The following is a 15,951-nucleotide window of genomic DNA, read 5'->3' on the forward strand; positions in this document are numbered from 1 at the left end:
TGTTTCAGTGAGGAGTGGTTTTTATTTTATTTTTACTTTTATTTTTTAATTTTAAAATTTTTGTGCTTAGGGCACTAACAGTTTGCCTTCCCGTGTATATAAATGACTCCCAACACCCTGGCTGGCTCTGCATTGACAGAGTTGGGGACAGGACTTGGGCAGCAGGAGCTGGCGTTCTTTCTTGGACATTGTATCAAATTCGCCAAGGCTTTGGAAGCTTTGAGACCGCACTAGTGTGGCTGTGGCCACTCCACCAAAGTCGGCCATGGGTATGGCAGCTGACATGGGCAGCTCCCCTCACGTGGCCACCCGGGTCCAGGCTTCCTCTCGGGAGGTCTGGAGGTGGTGTGTTTGCTGTCCAGGGCTTCGGCTCGTCCTGTCCTGGGTGATTTCCTCTCGCTGGCCTTGCAACAGAACTAGACAGGGCAGGGCACCGGCACGTGTGAGTGGACAGGGCGCTTGCTGAGCCCCAAGGGCACGTTTGAGTGCATCCGAGAAGAGCCGAGGTGGCACTTGGGGCGGGGTGCTTGAAGCCAAGTAAGGTGGAGATTGTTCCCGGAGCTTGGGAGCAGGCGTGGGAGGCAGAAGCCTGGGGGCTGTTTGGGACCACCAGGAGACAATGCGCAGGCTTCACAGGGGGGTTCACAGGAAATTCCCGGGAGCACCTTCCCTATCTGGCTTTGGCCAGATGAGGGACGTGGCCCCCTGGCATGCATTGCCTCACCTGTGACAAGGCTGCCGTCCCCTTCACAGGGCTGGTGAGAGCAGTGGGGGCTGCCAGTGTCCCCCAGTGAAGGTGGCCCCACTCCTCCTCCTGTCTGACTGAGCCACGTGTGTTCTGACCCTCAGGAACTATGGTGTACGGCGAGCCCATCACCGCCAGCTTGGGGACTGACGGCTCTCACTACTAGAGCAAGAACTGGGCCAAGGCCGCTGCCTTTGTCACCTCGCCACCCCTGAGCCCAGATCCAACCACTCCAGACTTTCTCAACTCCCTGCTGTCCTGGTGAGTCCTGGCCCCCTGCTCACACTCCACATTCTCTGACTCCTCAGGCCAAGCTGACCTGCAGGTGACCATGCGGTGGCCCAGAGCAGGCTTGGAAATAGACCCTTATGCATGCACCAAACTGGGGTTGATAGATGCGAACAAGGAATTGTCATTGTGTCACTGTCCCTAGAGGGTGTTCCTGATAAAAAGCTGGGCCATCGTGACAGTCAGCCATGAGGCATGAGTTGGTATCCGAAGACCCCTCTTTGGCTGCAGGACTTGACCTCCCTGACCACAAGTTGTCTCACCTGTGCATCGAGGATGCCATCTCCTTGGAGGCCTGAGGAGAGTGCTGGTGGGCTGCCGGCGAGTGTCCCCTGGTGAAGGTGGCCTCCATACTCTTTAGTGTTGTTGGACTGAGCCCTGGGTGTTCTGATTCTCTGGTGCCACGAGTTCCCCCAGATTCCTCATAGGACAGATTGGGCACAGTGTTACCCGATGATATGTTTCCTTCCAGTGGAGACCTCCAGGTCACTGGCAGTGCCCACTGCACTTTCAACACTGCCCAGAAAGCCGTAGGAAAGGACAACTTCACCCTGATTCCCGAGGGCACCAACGGCACGGAGGAGCGGATGTCCGTCATCTGGGACAAGGCTGTGGTAAGGACCAAGGGCCTCACTCATGGTGCGCCTTGGTGCTCCCCTGCCTCCTCATCTGCAGGCATGGACTTGAGATGCTGGTTGAGAACATTCTAGAAGCTGGTACTTGTGTGGCAGTCTCCTACACAAGTAGGAGTAGTCTCCATGACTACTCCTGAAAGGTCATTTCACCTTAAGTAAGTATTACATGTCTCTTATCATCATCTCTGGGACAGCGGAGCCTGAAAACATGTAGTCTTTAAATGTGACTTCTGTGCCCGTCAGGAGAGAACTTCCTCAGCCACCTGGTGACTCAATCAGCTAGCTTTTGTCCCGGTGGAAATGGGCTCTCTGAAGGCTGGATTTAGCATTTCTGTCCCACCTCAGGCTTCTGGAATGCCCAGTTTGAACAGGCACTGAGCTTTGGGGAAATCTTTGGTCTATTTCATTTTAATGTTTTAAAATGTAACAGCAACAGGTTTTCTGTTTCTTGATGAATTTTTAGATTATGTAAATAAAAATCACCTTGTTTCAGACCCAACTACAGGGAGCATGCTAGCAAGTGCCTTTCCATTTTTAAGGAGTGCTTAAGTGCACGGGTTACATATGTTATGTGAGAGTGTGTCAATAACATTAGCGTCATGCATAGTATTTTGAGATCTGTTTTTTGGGCAGTTTTAATATACCATGAAAAAGTTTCCATATCCTTAAATGCACTTGGTTTTTGATAGCAGACTTTTCCATTTGGTGCTAAATGATGATTCACTGGCAATGCTTTGAACATTTCTGATATTTTTTACCGGGATAGGCATCCATGTAGATACATCCTTGGACACATCCTTAATAATGTTTCTAGGCATCATCAGGGAAAAGGGTGTGTGCATTTTTAAGGCTGTTGATGCATATTATTGTTAGCATTCCTTCTAGGAAGATTGCACCCCAGTGTTTTCTCCATGTCCAAATGGGTACTATGAGCCAAAAGCTCAAAGTAGTACTGATTTGATAGGTGAATGTTGAGTCTTATTGTTTGACCTTTAATTTCTTCAGCTACTGATTAGAGTGAATATTCTTTTGTGTGCTTTTTGGCCATTTGTACCTTTTTGACTCTCTCTTGCTACATGATCATTTCCTGTGCCCATTGTTGTACTGAATTTAGAACAGATTTGGAAAGGAAAGGACTTGAGCTAATGTGATTGGCGCCTACTGTATTCTGTGGAGCCAGAGGCAGAGCTGAGACCTGCAGGTAGACTAGATGCGAGGCGACATCTATGCCTCTCTCCCTGTCTTTTTTTTTGGTACCAGGTATTGAACTCAGGGGCACTTGGCTACTGGGCCACATCCCCAGCCTTATTTTGTATTTTATTTAGAGAGAGGGTCTCACTGAGTTGCTTAGTGCCTCACTATTTGCTGAGAGGCTGGCTTTGAACTCGCAATCCTCCTGCCTCAGCTTCTGGAGCCGTTGGGATTACAGGCGTGTACCACCCAGCTGCACCTCTCTTTTGTTGAGAGGCACATGCAACCTCTGTGTTCCAATGGCATGTCCCTTCTCTATGCTGGATAGCATCCCACCTTGCAGCTCTCTGACCTGCTGTCGTGTGTGCTCTGCCCCTCAGGTCACTGGGAAGATGGACGAGAACCAGTTTGTGGCTGTAACCAGCACCAATGCAGCCAAAGTCTTTAACCTTTACCCCCGGAAAGGCCGCATCGCTGTGGGATCTGACGCCGATCTGGTCATCCGGGAACCTGACAGCATCAAAACCATCTCTGCGAAGACGCATAACAGTGTAAGCCTCACACCTCATCCACATGGATTACAGGCACACAAGGGGCAGAGGAAGGGAGAGGCCCAGGGGCTGTAAAAAGTACTTGCTGGCTGGGAATGAATTTTCCCCAGGATGTGTGATAACTTGAAATTTGTTGAGGGAGCAAACAAAAAGAAAAAAGCCATTTCACTTTCTTCAGTGAATTCATTAAGAATGTTACTCTCACCCACATTTTAGAGTACGCTTTACCTTCAGCATCCCCAAGGTGATATTGGGTCCTAAGAAGCTTCTAGAAGTTGGGCATCATTCCAGCATCATGGTTTGCGGCAGCACCTCTTTTGCTGGTGCTTGGTGCCAGGGACCTGAATAGAGAAGTCACTGTACAGTCCTGAGAGTCACCGGGCACTTTAATTTTCACATGTCATTGTTTTCTGTGGGGGTGGTGTTACCCCGGAACCTGACGGAAAATGACAGCTGGTTTTACTGTCCTAAGTGAATTGATCAACCTTGACTTCGCCCCAAAGAGAAGAAATACGTGCAGCCGTTGGATGATGGTTAGGACCTGCAGGTGTGGGGAGCTCTCGCCTCTTAGTTAGGCTCTCAAGCTTGGGAATGTGCTGTCTTTAAAGGTCTCGGTCTCCGCAGCAGCTGAGGTCTGTGTGTCCTGTGATGCTGTGGGGCAGTGGGCATGAGCACAATTCCTCTGTAAAAATCATCTGTGTGTAAAATCGAAAGAGCATGGGCCAGGTGAGCTGTGGAAAAGAAGGGTGCCTCTGGCCGAAGTGTCTTCTCAGGACCTCACTTGAATCTTGAAGTGCTTCCTTAACGAAACAAGAGGAGGTTCTGGGTGCAGTTCTCGGTGGAGATCTGTTGGCTCCAGTGGACCGGTTCTAGTTGATCTAGCCAGCACGGACCCCACCCGAGTGCCCCGCGTCATGGGGCATCTGGGATTCTGGCATCTCTCCAGGACAGGCTGGGGCCCTCACTTGGACAGAGGTTCTGGGGCTGCGGCGAGGCGGGCTCCAGTCCATGTGTGGGGCTGCCTTTCCTTCCCTCTGTCCCCGTTGGCTGGCCCACTTCCAGCCTCGATCCCGTCTGGGTGCTGAGTGATCCCCTCTGGGGAACCTACGTATCCTTGGGCACCTAGCTTGGCACTCCCGCCTGCTCTGTCATGTGACCCCCAGTAAAGGGCGTTTTCTCACCCCACGAGGGGAGATAATTGGATGGAGGCCTTGAGAGTGGAAGTGACTGGTCTATGTCACACGGCGATTTTGCAGTCGAGCCAGAATTGGAACTGAACATCGTCCAGGGCCCTTCACTGCCAGGCTGAGCACGCAGCCCACGGTCAGGGTTGATGGAGACAGTGCTTCCCTCCCGCACACAGTCCCTCCCCCAGAGGCAATGGAAAGAGCAGACAGGGTCCTGGCTGGAGGTCAGATGACCTGGGGACTCGCCTCTGGCGTGCTCCCTCTGGACCGTGGAGGATGAGCCTCAGGAAGACAGAGGCTGGGCTCCGTCTGTTCCCACTCAGACCTGTTAGAGGGTCAGCACTGCCTGCCTTTCCTGCAGGTGACCCTGTGGGGAAACAGCGGCTTTCAGATCGCCTCTCTTCTGCCCTCACCTGCCTCACAGCCCCGGCACTCAGCATGCCGTGTGTCATTAGTCACAGCAGGAGGTTTACCCTGTGTCACTGGTGTCTCCTGCCACGGAGCAATGAGCATGGGTTTTGGGGAGCTGGGTGGGTATCGCGTATCGGAGCCCCTGCCTACAGGTGCCTGAAGGGCTGAGTACCCAGTGCTGTGACCCACCCCGGGATGCTTCGGTTTTATGGTACTTTGAGCCGTGGGGCTGGTCCCTCCATCCAGCGTTTGAAAGTGAGATGTCCCCAGAGCCCTTCCAGGGGCTCATTCCTAGGTGACAAGGCTTAGTACAAGTGTCACATGAGGCCTTGGTTGCCAAAGGGCTCACACCCTGGTAGGCCAGTAAAGAGCCAAATGTCCCTCGGTGCCAAGCCCCAGATAGCTGCTTTCATTTCATTTGCTCTTGGCCTCTGTCCTTTGAAGTGGGTCTTAGCCACTTACGGATGAGGAAGGTGTTAGGGACTTGTCCAGGTTCACACAGCTGGCAAATGGCAGACCTGGGGTGGGGACCCAGGAAGATGGCCCTAGGTTCAGTCTCTGTCTGGAAGGGTTCAAGCAGAGGTATTTATTAGACAAGGGGTTGTGGGATAATGTGGATGGCTTGACCCAGGTTGACACACACCTTCTGAAGGGCTTTTCAGAGATGTCAGGGTTCTCTGACGAACTACACAGAGATGAAACCTTTTGTGTTGTAATTGTCACTGAAGACTTGGAAAGGTGACAGATGAAGAAACCAAAGCTCTGAGACAGGGTTAAAGTGACCTAGCCCAGAGTCACACAGCTCCTGGATGTTACTGTGGCTGAGATGCCATGGGTGGTAAGAGAATCCCTTAGTTGATGATGGAGGAGAGCCAACAGGAGAAGTCTGATAGGAGACGCCTGTCAAAATGCTGGGCCACGCAGCCCAGCCTGGGCCTAGAGGGTCAGTGAGAGGTGGGGCTGCCCTGCTGGAGAAGGTGGCAAGAGACCTTTCGTGCCCCGACTCTGGCAGGGGCAAGGGGCGGGGCCTGCTCTGAACTTCCTGTGCTCCCCTCTTGCAGTCTCTGGAGTACAACATCTTCGAGGGCATGGAGTGCCGGGGCCCCCCTCTGGTGGTCATCAGCCAGGGGAAGATCGTCCTGGAGGACGGCACTCTGCACGTCACCGAGGGCTCAGGGCTCTATGTTCCCCGGAAGCCCTTCCCCGACTTTGTTTACAAGCGCATCAAGGCAAGGAGCAGGGTAAGTGCTTTTGTTCTTAGGAATTTCTTTTTTTTTTTTTTTTTTTTTAAGTCTTGGATTAAGTTCAGTTCCACCGACATGTATGAAGCACTGACGTCAGAATCCTGGGATGAGCACAGAGGGACGTGGGGATGAGGAGACCCGATCTTCTTATTCCTGGTGCTGGAGGTCTGGGTGGAGAAGCCTGCTCAGAGCCAGCCAGGGCAGTGTGTGCCGCCCTGTGGTCCTGCAGCGTGTGCTGTGGCGAGGAGCTGCCGTGAGCCCAGAGCAGGGAAGGTGTCCTGGGAGGGGGCATTTCGAGTTGGGTTTTGAAGGTGAAGTAGGAGTTTATCAAGTCAGAGAAGGGAGGTGCAGGAACTGGAGAGGGAGGCTGTCATGAGCCTGGAAGCCGACCGTGTCTGGGCATAGCTGGTGCTTGGGGTCTGGGAGGCAGGGGAAGGATGGAGCCCTATGAGAATTACAGGAAGAGAGAGATTAGAAAGAGCTTGGGGCAGATCTCGGACATGACACTGTAAGTTTAGGGGACTCTTCCAGGGTCTAAGGTTGAGGGGCCTTGGGAAGAAATCTATAAAATGTTAGTTACTGTGGAATAACCAGTTACCTGTAGCCCACCTCGTGGGAGCTGGGCCTGGAGCTGCGGGATCCTCCGCCACATGAGTCCCTGTTGTTCCCGTCTGTAAGGAAAGCCCTCCATCTCCTCACGCCTGGGCTCCAGGCCATGTTCCTTCCCAGCAGGGGAGGTGTCCTCTGTGGCCTGAGCAGAGGGGCTCTTGTGTTTTGCAGCTGGCAGAGTTAAGAGGAGTCCCTCGCGGCCTGTATGACGGACCTGTGTGCGAGGTGTCCGTGACGCCCAAGACGGTCACCCCAGCCTCCTCAGCCAAGACGTCTCCCGCCAAACAGCAGGCCCCGCCTGTCCGGAACCTGCACCAGTCTGGATTCAGCTTGTCTGGTAGGTTCCCGGCTTGCCCAGGGGCCCCTCTGTAGGCCAGCTCCGTGAGGTTGCAGTTGCAGTGGGAGGTGGGACACACTCCTGTCACCCAAGATGCATCTTTAGAGTCAGAATCTCCACATTCGTTTATGCCACCTGTGGCACTACCAGGCCCCTCCTAGGTCCAGGGTCTAATAGATGGCAAGGACATTTTTTTTAGTTGTATCCATCCTCAGGAAGGACACTACTATTTCAGGGGGAGTAGTCCCGGAGTCTGGAGCAAACTCAATAGCCCAGCTCCACGTGGGCCTCGATCTCCTCTTCCGTGGAACAGGGACTACGGTAGCAGCTCCCTTATGGAATTGTGAGGATCAGTTGAGTTGACGTTCGACCAAAATGCTGAGATCAGAGCCATTGGAGAGCTGTTAGCTATTTGCTGGGATAAAATATGTGATGTTCCCTTGGTGAGAGGAAAGGTCTAGATTTTAAGGTTTCCTTCCTTGAAACTTCCTTCCCCTCTTTCATTGGGCCTGTGACCAGAGCTTCCCACCTTCCAGAGTCCTGCCATATGTTAAAGAAATAACTCATTAGATGTTTTTCTTGTCAGGTCTCTTTTTTTTTTTTTCTAGAAAATTGCCATATAGGCCATATATAGATTACCCATTTTCAAAAAGTTTAAATAATGAACCTTGTTTTTGTCATGCAGTCATATAAAAGTGCAGGTCCCTCATCCCAAGTACTTGGAATGAGAAGTGTTTCAAATTTCAGGTTTTTTTTTTTTTTTTTAAATATTGGGGACACTTGCGTAGACATAATGAAATATCTTGGGGATTGGCCCCGAGTTTAAACATGAAGTTCACTCATGTTTTGTATCTACCGTCCACGATCAGAAGGAAATTCTATATGCTATTCTAGAGTGCATGTGTTCCGACTGCAGCCCCCACACGAGGCCAGCTGGGGAACTGTCCACTAGTGAGGTCACGTGGACTTTCAAAAAGTTTCAGATTTGGGAGTGTTTCGGATTTGGGATTTTGGTTCCCAGATGCTCCTGTGTTCCTGCTCCTCATTGCGTGTGTAGGACTAGGAAACATGATACCAGAGGGGGAGATTGCTGTGTCCTCAGAAAAGCTGCCCCCCTAGGAACCAGGACAGGCTGCAGGGTGAAAAGTCGGGGTCTTATCTGTGGTTTTACTTCCCCACTAATGGATCCAGCCAGGCCCCCACGAGGACTGCTTGTCCTGGATGTAATTCTTGGGCTAACTTTGGTCCATCTCCTTTTTGGGGTTTGAGCTCATGTTTAAAAAAAAAAAAAAAACGGAGAAGGCTGTGCCCGGCACCCCTTCTAGACTGCTTTTTGGGTTTAAAGCAGGAGACTGTTTTACTGCTGTGTCCCCTCACCACTGTCTTCTCTCCCCTTCCCTCCAGGCGCTCAGATTGATGACAACATCCCCCGCCGTACCACCCAGCGCATCGTGGCGCCCCCTGGTGGCCGTGCCAACATCACCAGCCTGGGCTAGAGCTCTGGCCTGCAGGCCACTGGGGAATGGGGGATGGGACACCTGAGGACATTCTGAGACTTCCTTCCTTCTCCTTCTCCTCCTTCTTCTTCTTCCTCTTTTTTTTTCTTTTTTTTTTTTTTAAGAGCCTGTGATAGTTGCTGTGGGCAGCCAGTTCATGGGGCTCCCTCTTGGGCCCTGCACTCCGTCTCTCACTTGGAGTTACGAATTTGTCACCTACATCCCTGTACATGAGTACCACACCCAAGCCTATCCACCCGTCCCCACACGGAGCTGCACCCAACACTCAGACATGCTACAAAGCAAACCCCATCGAGGGCGCCCTCCACGGCGCCCCCCTGTGCCCGTCAGCATCTTTCCTTCTCATGGGGGGAGATACAGTGAATTGCCCAGAGCTGCCTTTTTTTCCTTTTCTTTTTAAATTTTTTAAAAAGTTTTTTTTTTGTTGTTGTTTTTTTTTTTTTTTTTTTTTTTTGTGGGGCTGGGGAAGGGTAGGGGGTGGGCTAGAGTTTTGTTCTTTTTCTTTTTTAATACTAAATTGGAAAGTCTGATTCAATATTAACACACAGGGTTTGAACTGGACATCCTAATGATGCAATTATATAACCATCATGCTGACTCAGGGGGGTTGGCAGACTCGCTTTGTCCCTCCTGAGAGACTCCAAAGTGTCCACATCGCCATTCTGTAATCTTCTGGGTCAACTGTTGAGAAAGGGCAAGTTTTCTTTTTGGGCCTAGATTTTGCAGCAGATTAGATCTTTTGAGGATTCTCTTTGCCATTTTTCTGCTCTCTCTCTCTCTCTCTCTCTCTCTCTCTCTCTCTCTCTCTTTCTCTCTAGTGTTGTCAGTCATGAGTACCTTCAGATATCTGGCTCTTTCTCCATGTTTCCTCTGGCCCTTGTCTCTGAGATGGTATTTTTCCTCCTGTCCCCGTTGTCTTTTCCAATTGCCAGGGTAACAGTTTTACTGAGGCCAGAACCTGTCCAGCAGGACTTGAGCTTTGCCCTTGTGACCATAGTACATGTTATCCTGGTCCTGGAAGAGTGGTGCTACCCGCCCACCATCACGAGGAGGTGTGTCTGACTTTAAGACTCTTACCAGGTGCAGGGATGGGCTGGGTTCTCACCCACGCTGTCCAGGACGGGCCCAGTATGGAGCCACACAGAGCCAAGCATTGGAGAAAAATGCAGAGCTAACTGGCCCAATCCATAAATCCAACCCAGTAACCCGGTGAACCAGCCAAACGCAAGCCATCTACCACCTTAGAGGGGCCTTGGCCATGGGAGTCTGGCCCTGAGGGTCAGATCTTTTTTCTCCTGGAAAGTTTCTATATTGGTCCTTTTCCCTTAGGGGGAAAAGACCATTTTTTTTTCCCCGTTCAATTATTTCAAAAGATGTAATGCAACATAGGGAGAACTTGTCAACCCAGAAAATCCCTTGGAACTTTGACTTCAAGACCTGTTCACTTTGCAAGAGGAAAGAAAAATGTTGTATGTATTGTATGTCACATCAGGGCTGTTGTGGGAGAAAACCTTTCAAGTCCAGCATGTGGCCCACTTAGACCACGGTGGCCTCGTGTCTCACACTCCTCCCTTCCCTTGGCTCAGAGACCCCCCCTACACTAGCTGGCTGCTTTCTGTCCCTGCTGACTTGTGTCGCATTTCTTTCCAAACCTGTTTCCAGGTCCTTGTAAGCAGTGTCAGGTCTGCAGGCTTCTATGAAACCAAATCTGCTTTTGTCAAGTGCAACATCAAAACGTAGGTCATCACATCTTGACGCTTGTCTATCCTCACGTTTTGCCTTCAGGGTTATGGTCGGGGTTTTGGTTTGTTGTTGTTGTTGTTTATTTGTTATTTTAAAGGTGAATTGCACTTTTGAAAAATTAATTGGTTGACTTAATATATTTGTTTCTTTTTTTTTTTTTCTTTCTTACCTTCACTTAGAGGAAATTTGAACAAGTTGGAAAACATTTTTGTTTCAATTCTAAGAAACACAAGCAGCTCGTCAGTATTCACTTGTCTTCCTGTTTTTCCTGTACCAGGTCATGGTAACTTTGGTTGTTTTGATTGTTTTCTTAAAAAAAAGAAAAGAAAAGAAAAAAAAACAGTTTAAAATCTGAAGATTTCCGCAGGCTGTGTAAGCATGTTTACCTGTTGGCTTGCTGTGTGTGTCTGTTAAACGAATGTCATATGTAAATGCTAAAATAAATCGACAGTGTCTCAGAACTGAATAACTGCAGTGACTTGATGCTCTAAAACAGTGTAGGACTTAATAATAGATGGTTTTTAATCCTTGCGATTGTGATTGTGACCCCTGAGTGGAGGACCTTTCAGTGCTAAAGCTGATCATGTGTGTAACCAGAAGAGACTTTTGTTTTTGTTTGTTTTTTTTTGGTTTTTTTTTTGTAACCACTGTCTTAATGGCAAAATAATTATGGTAAAAGACAAGTCTCATGTTTATTATTCCTTAAGAACTCTGTTTTATATCACCATGGAACACCTAATAAAGCAAAATGTGGTTGTTTCAGGGGTGTGTCTGTGTTGGGGTGCTCAGGAGGTGGCTGCTTGGTCTCCAAAAATGCTTCTCCCCTGGATATTCACGGAAGCTCTGGCTTGGCTTGGTTTTGGTGACTCTACCAGTTAAGGAGCTCTCGGACCACATCACGGTGGCCTTGTCCAGGCCATAGGATAAGGTCTCATCCCAAGCAAAACTATATCCTGTGGGGTGCACGGAAGCCGAATGTCAGAATTTTTTTTTTAAAGTAGCATCTTTTAGAAATATTTTTTTAGTTGTAGATGGACAAGTGCAGCATCAAAACGTAGGTCATCTCATCTTGACACTCGGTCCCCATCACGGTGGCCATGTCCAGGCGACCTTTATTCATTTATTTTTATGTGGTGCTGAGGATCGAACCCAGTGCCTCACACATGCCAGACGAATGTGCTACCACTGAGCCACAACCCCAGCCCACAAACGTCAGAAATTCATAGAACACGTCCCAGAGAGGCCAGAGGTCCCCAGGAACCTGCTGTGGACATACGACTGATCCTGGGAGTCAGTGGAGCACCTGAGGTTCAGGTGGGGTCCCTCTGTCCCAGGGCTTCCTCCTTCTGTACCGTGGAAAACCCTCGTGCTGCCTGGGTGCGTTAAAGGTGGATGACTGAATCACGCTGACTTGAACCCACCCTTCAGCAGAGGAGCTGCTAGGGAACCAGAGAGAAAACCCCAGTGCTTCCCTCTACCCTCAGCCAAGGGCCAAGGGTGCGGCTCAGGGCCAGGTCTTGCTCCTGCAGTCGCCGGTTAACTGACACGTCGCGGGCATCGCCGCTCCTGAGAACTGCGTGAGGTGCTGGCCTTGGGTTCTGGGGCCATCATAGGGTCGAAGTCGTTTTCTCTGTTTTCCCCCTTCCTCCTCTTTTCCTTCCCTCCCTTTTGGATTTCTGTCCAAACTTATCCAAACAGGAAATGAGTGACTTACAAAAATATGTACCTGGTCCCAAGATTTCATAAAGAAAGACTCATCGGGGTGAAAGGAAAATAAAAGCGGGGATCCCAAGACCCAAGTGGGTCGGCACTGAGTGTCTGCCCTGGGCCTGGAAACTTCAGGAGCTCTGAGAGCACTGATTTTGCCAGTTCCAGCATTTACAGTGACCAGTGACAAAAGAAATAAATGAGGCCTTGAGAAGAAATCGAGAAAATCCCGAGTCAGCTTAGAGGGAGAGTCCTGGGTCCTCTCGGTAGCCACAGTGCTGGGAGCTGCCTCTGTGGTCCAGTGGAATCACATCTGCCCAAAGAGGGGGATGAGACACCTCACCCTAATGTGTGAAGGCCTGCGGTGAGAGAAAGCAGAGACCCCAGAGCCACAGCCCGTCTCCAGTGCCCAGACCACACCAATGTCCTCCCACACCTCAGAGGCTCAGGTTCCTATCCATGCCAACAGAGGTGTGTGTGCACATGCTGCCCCACCCTGACAAGGGCTGTCCTTCACAGCCGACAGGGCCACCATCTGCAGGACAGACCCAGCAGGAGCTCAGGCAGGTACGAGAAGCAGGCTCTGGCCCATTTGAGAAGAGGATTGCTGGGGCCCAGGTACCAAAGCTGTCCTGGAAGGGCCTCCTAAGCTGTGTCTTAGTGTCTCCTGGTGGATGGCAAGAGTGGCAGGAGGCAGGCTGCAGGGGACTGGCCAGGGGGTCTCTAGAGATGGATCCGGGCACTAGCGCCTTGTTAAATGATTGGACCAGCTACATAACTTTGTGGGTGTGATTTACTCCAGAGGCACATTTTGGAGCATGTAGGAAGAGTAAGTGGCACACATAGCCTTTGGGAAGTGGCTTGGCCTTGCAGTGCCAGGAGTGGGAAGCTCCATTGTCTGGCGAGTTTCTGGAGCCCAAGTTAAATAGAAGGCCCATCTCTTCCTTCCCCCATCGATAGAGGTGGGCCTCAGCCCTGACAGCGCTGCTGATCAGGGATGTCTTCAGAAAACGGTTTCACTGCTGTGGGTCTGAGTTACCCTCTCTGAAAGATAGATGATGTTATCTAACCAGCCGCAGCTGAATCCCCAGCTTTCCTAGACCTTTAGTAAAGGGCAAGCCATGAATGGGGCGTGGGCAGAGCAGAGGCTTGCCAGGATCTGGAGGAGGCTGCTGCAGACAGTGTCCTAAATGTCTCTCCAGACAGAAATGATTAGGAGATGAAGACTGGGGATTGTCAAGGTCTTTGGTGGACTGCAGAGATTGCAGGACTGTGAGCCATCAGAGATGGTGTTGACTGCTGAACAGAGCAATCTGCTGGTTAAAGTCACCGTGGCGATGACAGCTAACACGATGTCCAGGCTCCGCTCTAAGAGCTTCACACCTAACTCTGCTGCTCTTCGCAGCAATGTATGAAGGAGGCATCAGGTTTGTGCTGTGGAGCAGATGAGGGGTCAGAAACAGCCCCACAACTTGCTCAGAAGCAGGTTTTGAGTCCATGCGGCCTGGGGCCAGTTGGTTTCTAAGGGAGAATTTATTATCAAAAAATGGGCATTTGTCCTCAACAGACACAGGTTGGAAAATATTCTCTTTTCAGAAATTAGGAAAAAATGATCTGAGAATATCTAAGAATGGCCAGAAAATTTAATAATAAGAGAAAAATGAAATGTTGGCCTCGTAGACAGCAATGAATCATAGAAAACCCTTATAATTAGATAAGATATTGATAGCAATGTGAATGTGTGAAATAATGGAAAAGAATCCAGAAAAGAGCCCAAATAGACACAGGGAATATAGCTGCACTGTGTCTAGCTGTCTCCCCACACTGAAGTAGGAGAGGGACGACACTCAAAGGCTGGAGGAAATGGGGCGTGTTTTCAATTGCCCTTATTCACTGTTGGTGGGAAAGCCCTGGCTTAGGAGGGGGAGGGGGAGGGGGCTGGAAAGTGCCAGAGGAGAAGGCCTGTGGTCTGAGGCCCAGGGAGGAAAGGGGCAGACAGCCCTGGGGCCATCACCAGGAGCCAACTTGAACTTGAAAGTGGGAGGGCTCTGGTAAGAAGTGAGAGAGCCAACCCCAGCACAGCCCCAGGAGGAAATTGGGGAAGGATGAGGGTCACTGAAAGCTAATAATTCAATTTTAGAGCTAAGATTTGGGGAAACTGTTGATTTGGTAAAATCATGAATGTGTGTTTGTACACGACTGAGTAGCATGATTAATTTTATGAGGATTTTGAAAAAGGACATAAAAATACTTTGGAAAGGACATAAAAATACTTTGGAAAGGGCCCAAGAGATAGATAGGCACACACACTGACACTTAGTTGAGGTTTAGCTCTGGAGGGGGCTGGTGCTCACAGGAGGGTCATGGGCTCTGGGCACCAGGAGCAGTGGAGGCTGTGAGGTGCAGCCTCCCCACGGGGCTCCACACAACCCGCAGGGACCTTGTGGGGAGCGATGGGAGAGTGAGGAGGAGCAAGCCCCAGGGCTTAGAGTTTCATGGTTAAATAATTGATTACATGGAGGTGCCCCGTGTGATGGTGTTTGTCAGCTAAGCCTGGCTTAGTGCTAGAGTTCCACACCCCCGTCATCCTGGGGCACCTCATTTTCCACGCAGCCTCCAACGGGAAGCAGTGGGGGTGGGGGTGCCCAGCAGGAGCCCTGTGTCCTCTAGCCATGCCCCTGACCTGGATCACATGTTTGCAGCTTTACACGTTGTGTCTCTTTCCCCAAATCTGCAAAACGCTGAATGCACTCAAAGAGTTTCTCCTTAGGCTTCTGTTCCATCAAGGGACCCTGAGAGAACCCAGGGTGGACCCCCAGGAAGGAGGGGGCAGGCGGGGAGGACGAGCTGTCTGGCTGCCCAGCTCTTCAGGACCTGCAGTCCAAGGGAAGAGGACCTGCAGGGCGAGGCGCCAGGGCCCACTTTCTGAGCCCCTCCTTGGTTTCTCCAGCATCTAAGGCCTGGGCAGGGCCCCGGGGTGGGAGGTGATGCTCAGCTCTTGGGGAGGCCTCTGTTGGCCCATCCCCAGGGTCAAGGGGAAAGAGCAGGCTGTCCTCAATCTGTTGGTGGCATTGAGCGCCCTCTGCTGGAGGGAGACAGTCTGTTTTATTATATATTTTGGAGAGCAGCCAGGCATCCCTGGGGTGGATTGGGGAGCCCTCTTGGATGGAGGGAGGTGGGCTCTCTGCTTCGTCTCCACTCCCTCTCCGGCTTTCCCACACACCCCTGCCCCTGCACCCGCCCTCCGACTTCACGCACCTTCAGCCTCCCGACCTCGCCTCAGCTACCAGCCTCCCCAGCACTCGTCCCCCTTTCTCTCCTCAGTAGTTATCCCCGTGTCCCTCTGGGCATCCTTCTTCCCCTTGGTCAAACCCCAACTCCTCAACTCTATAGGTTTTCGATGGTCAGTAAACTTGGCTCATCTTCACTAACAGTATTTTCCATCGACTCACTTAACACACAGCGGGTCCTCCTTTCTGAGGACAGAGTCATCCTCCCTCCCCTCCGGCAGAGGTTCCTTTGCATCCTAACCTCCACATTCTTCAGGATGGTGGAGGGTTGGTATTTTGCTCAGCCTTGACACTTAGGTCCTCTGACTTTGCATGACTGCAACAAAACACCCGAGGCAGCTTGCTTACAGAGACCAAAGCCTTCTTCAGGTCACCATTTGGGAGGTTCAAAGAGCAAGATCAGGAGGTGGCATGTGTTTGGCCTCTGGCAAGGGAGACAGATGGTGGCACGTCATGGTCAGAGCACATGGAGAACAAGTGATCTGTGTTGAACTGG

The 15,951-nt window shown here is 50.9% G+C and overlaps 1 protein-coding gene and 1 long non-coding RNA gene across 2 annotated transcripts in view; both read left to right on the forward strand.

Annotated features, from left to right (window-relative positions):
• LOC144253642 (dihydropyrimidinase-related protein 2-like) overlaps nt 1-8,783 on the forward strand; it is a 93,227-nt gene extending 84,444 nt beyond the window's left edge. Inside the window, 6 exon segments of the mRNA XM_077795961.1 lie at nt 850-1,006; nt 1,506-1,647; nt 3,240-3,410; nt 6,070-6,249; nt 7,033-7,198; nt 8,603-8,783. Coding sequence (XP_077652087.1) covers nt 850-1,006; nt 1,506-1,647; nt 3,240-3,410; nt 6,070-6,249; nt 7,033-7,198; nt 8,603-8,694 — 908 coding nt within the window. The 3' untranslated portion in view covers nt 8,695-8,783.
• Nucleotides 8,784-9,203: 420 nt separating this feature from the next.
• LOC144253977 (uncharacterized) lies at nt 9,204-11,220 on the forward strand. The gene is made up of 2 exons (XR_013343395.1): nt 9,204-10,451; nt 10,638-11,220. It is a non-coding gene; the product is annotated as an uncharacterized LOC144253977 (long non-coding RNA).
• Nucleotides 11,221-15,951: the final 4,731 nt, after the last annotated feature.

Source organism: Urocitellus parryii, chromosome 3 (assembly GCF_045843805.1).
Source record: "Urocitellus parryii isolate mUroPar1 chromosome 3, mUroPar1.hap1, whole genome shotgun sequence".
NCBI lineage: Eukaryota > Metazoa > Chordata > Mammalia > Rodentia > Sciuridae > Urocitellus > Urocitellus parryii.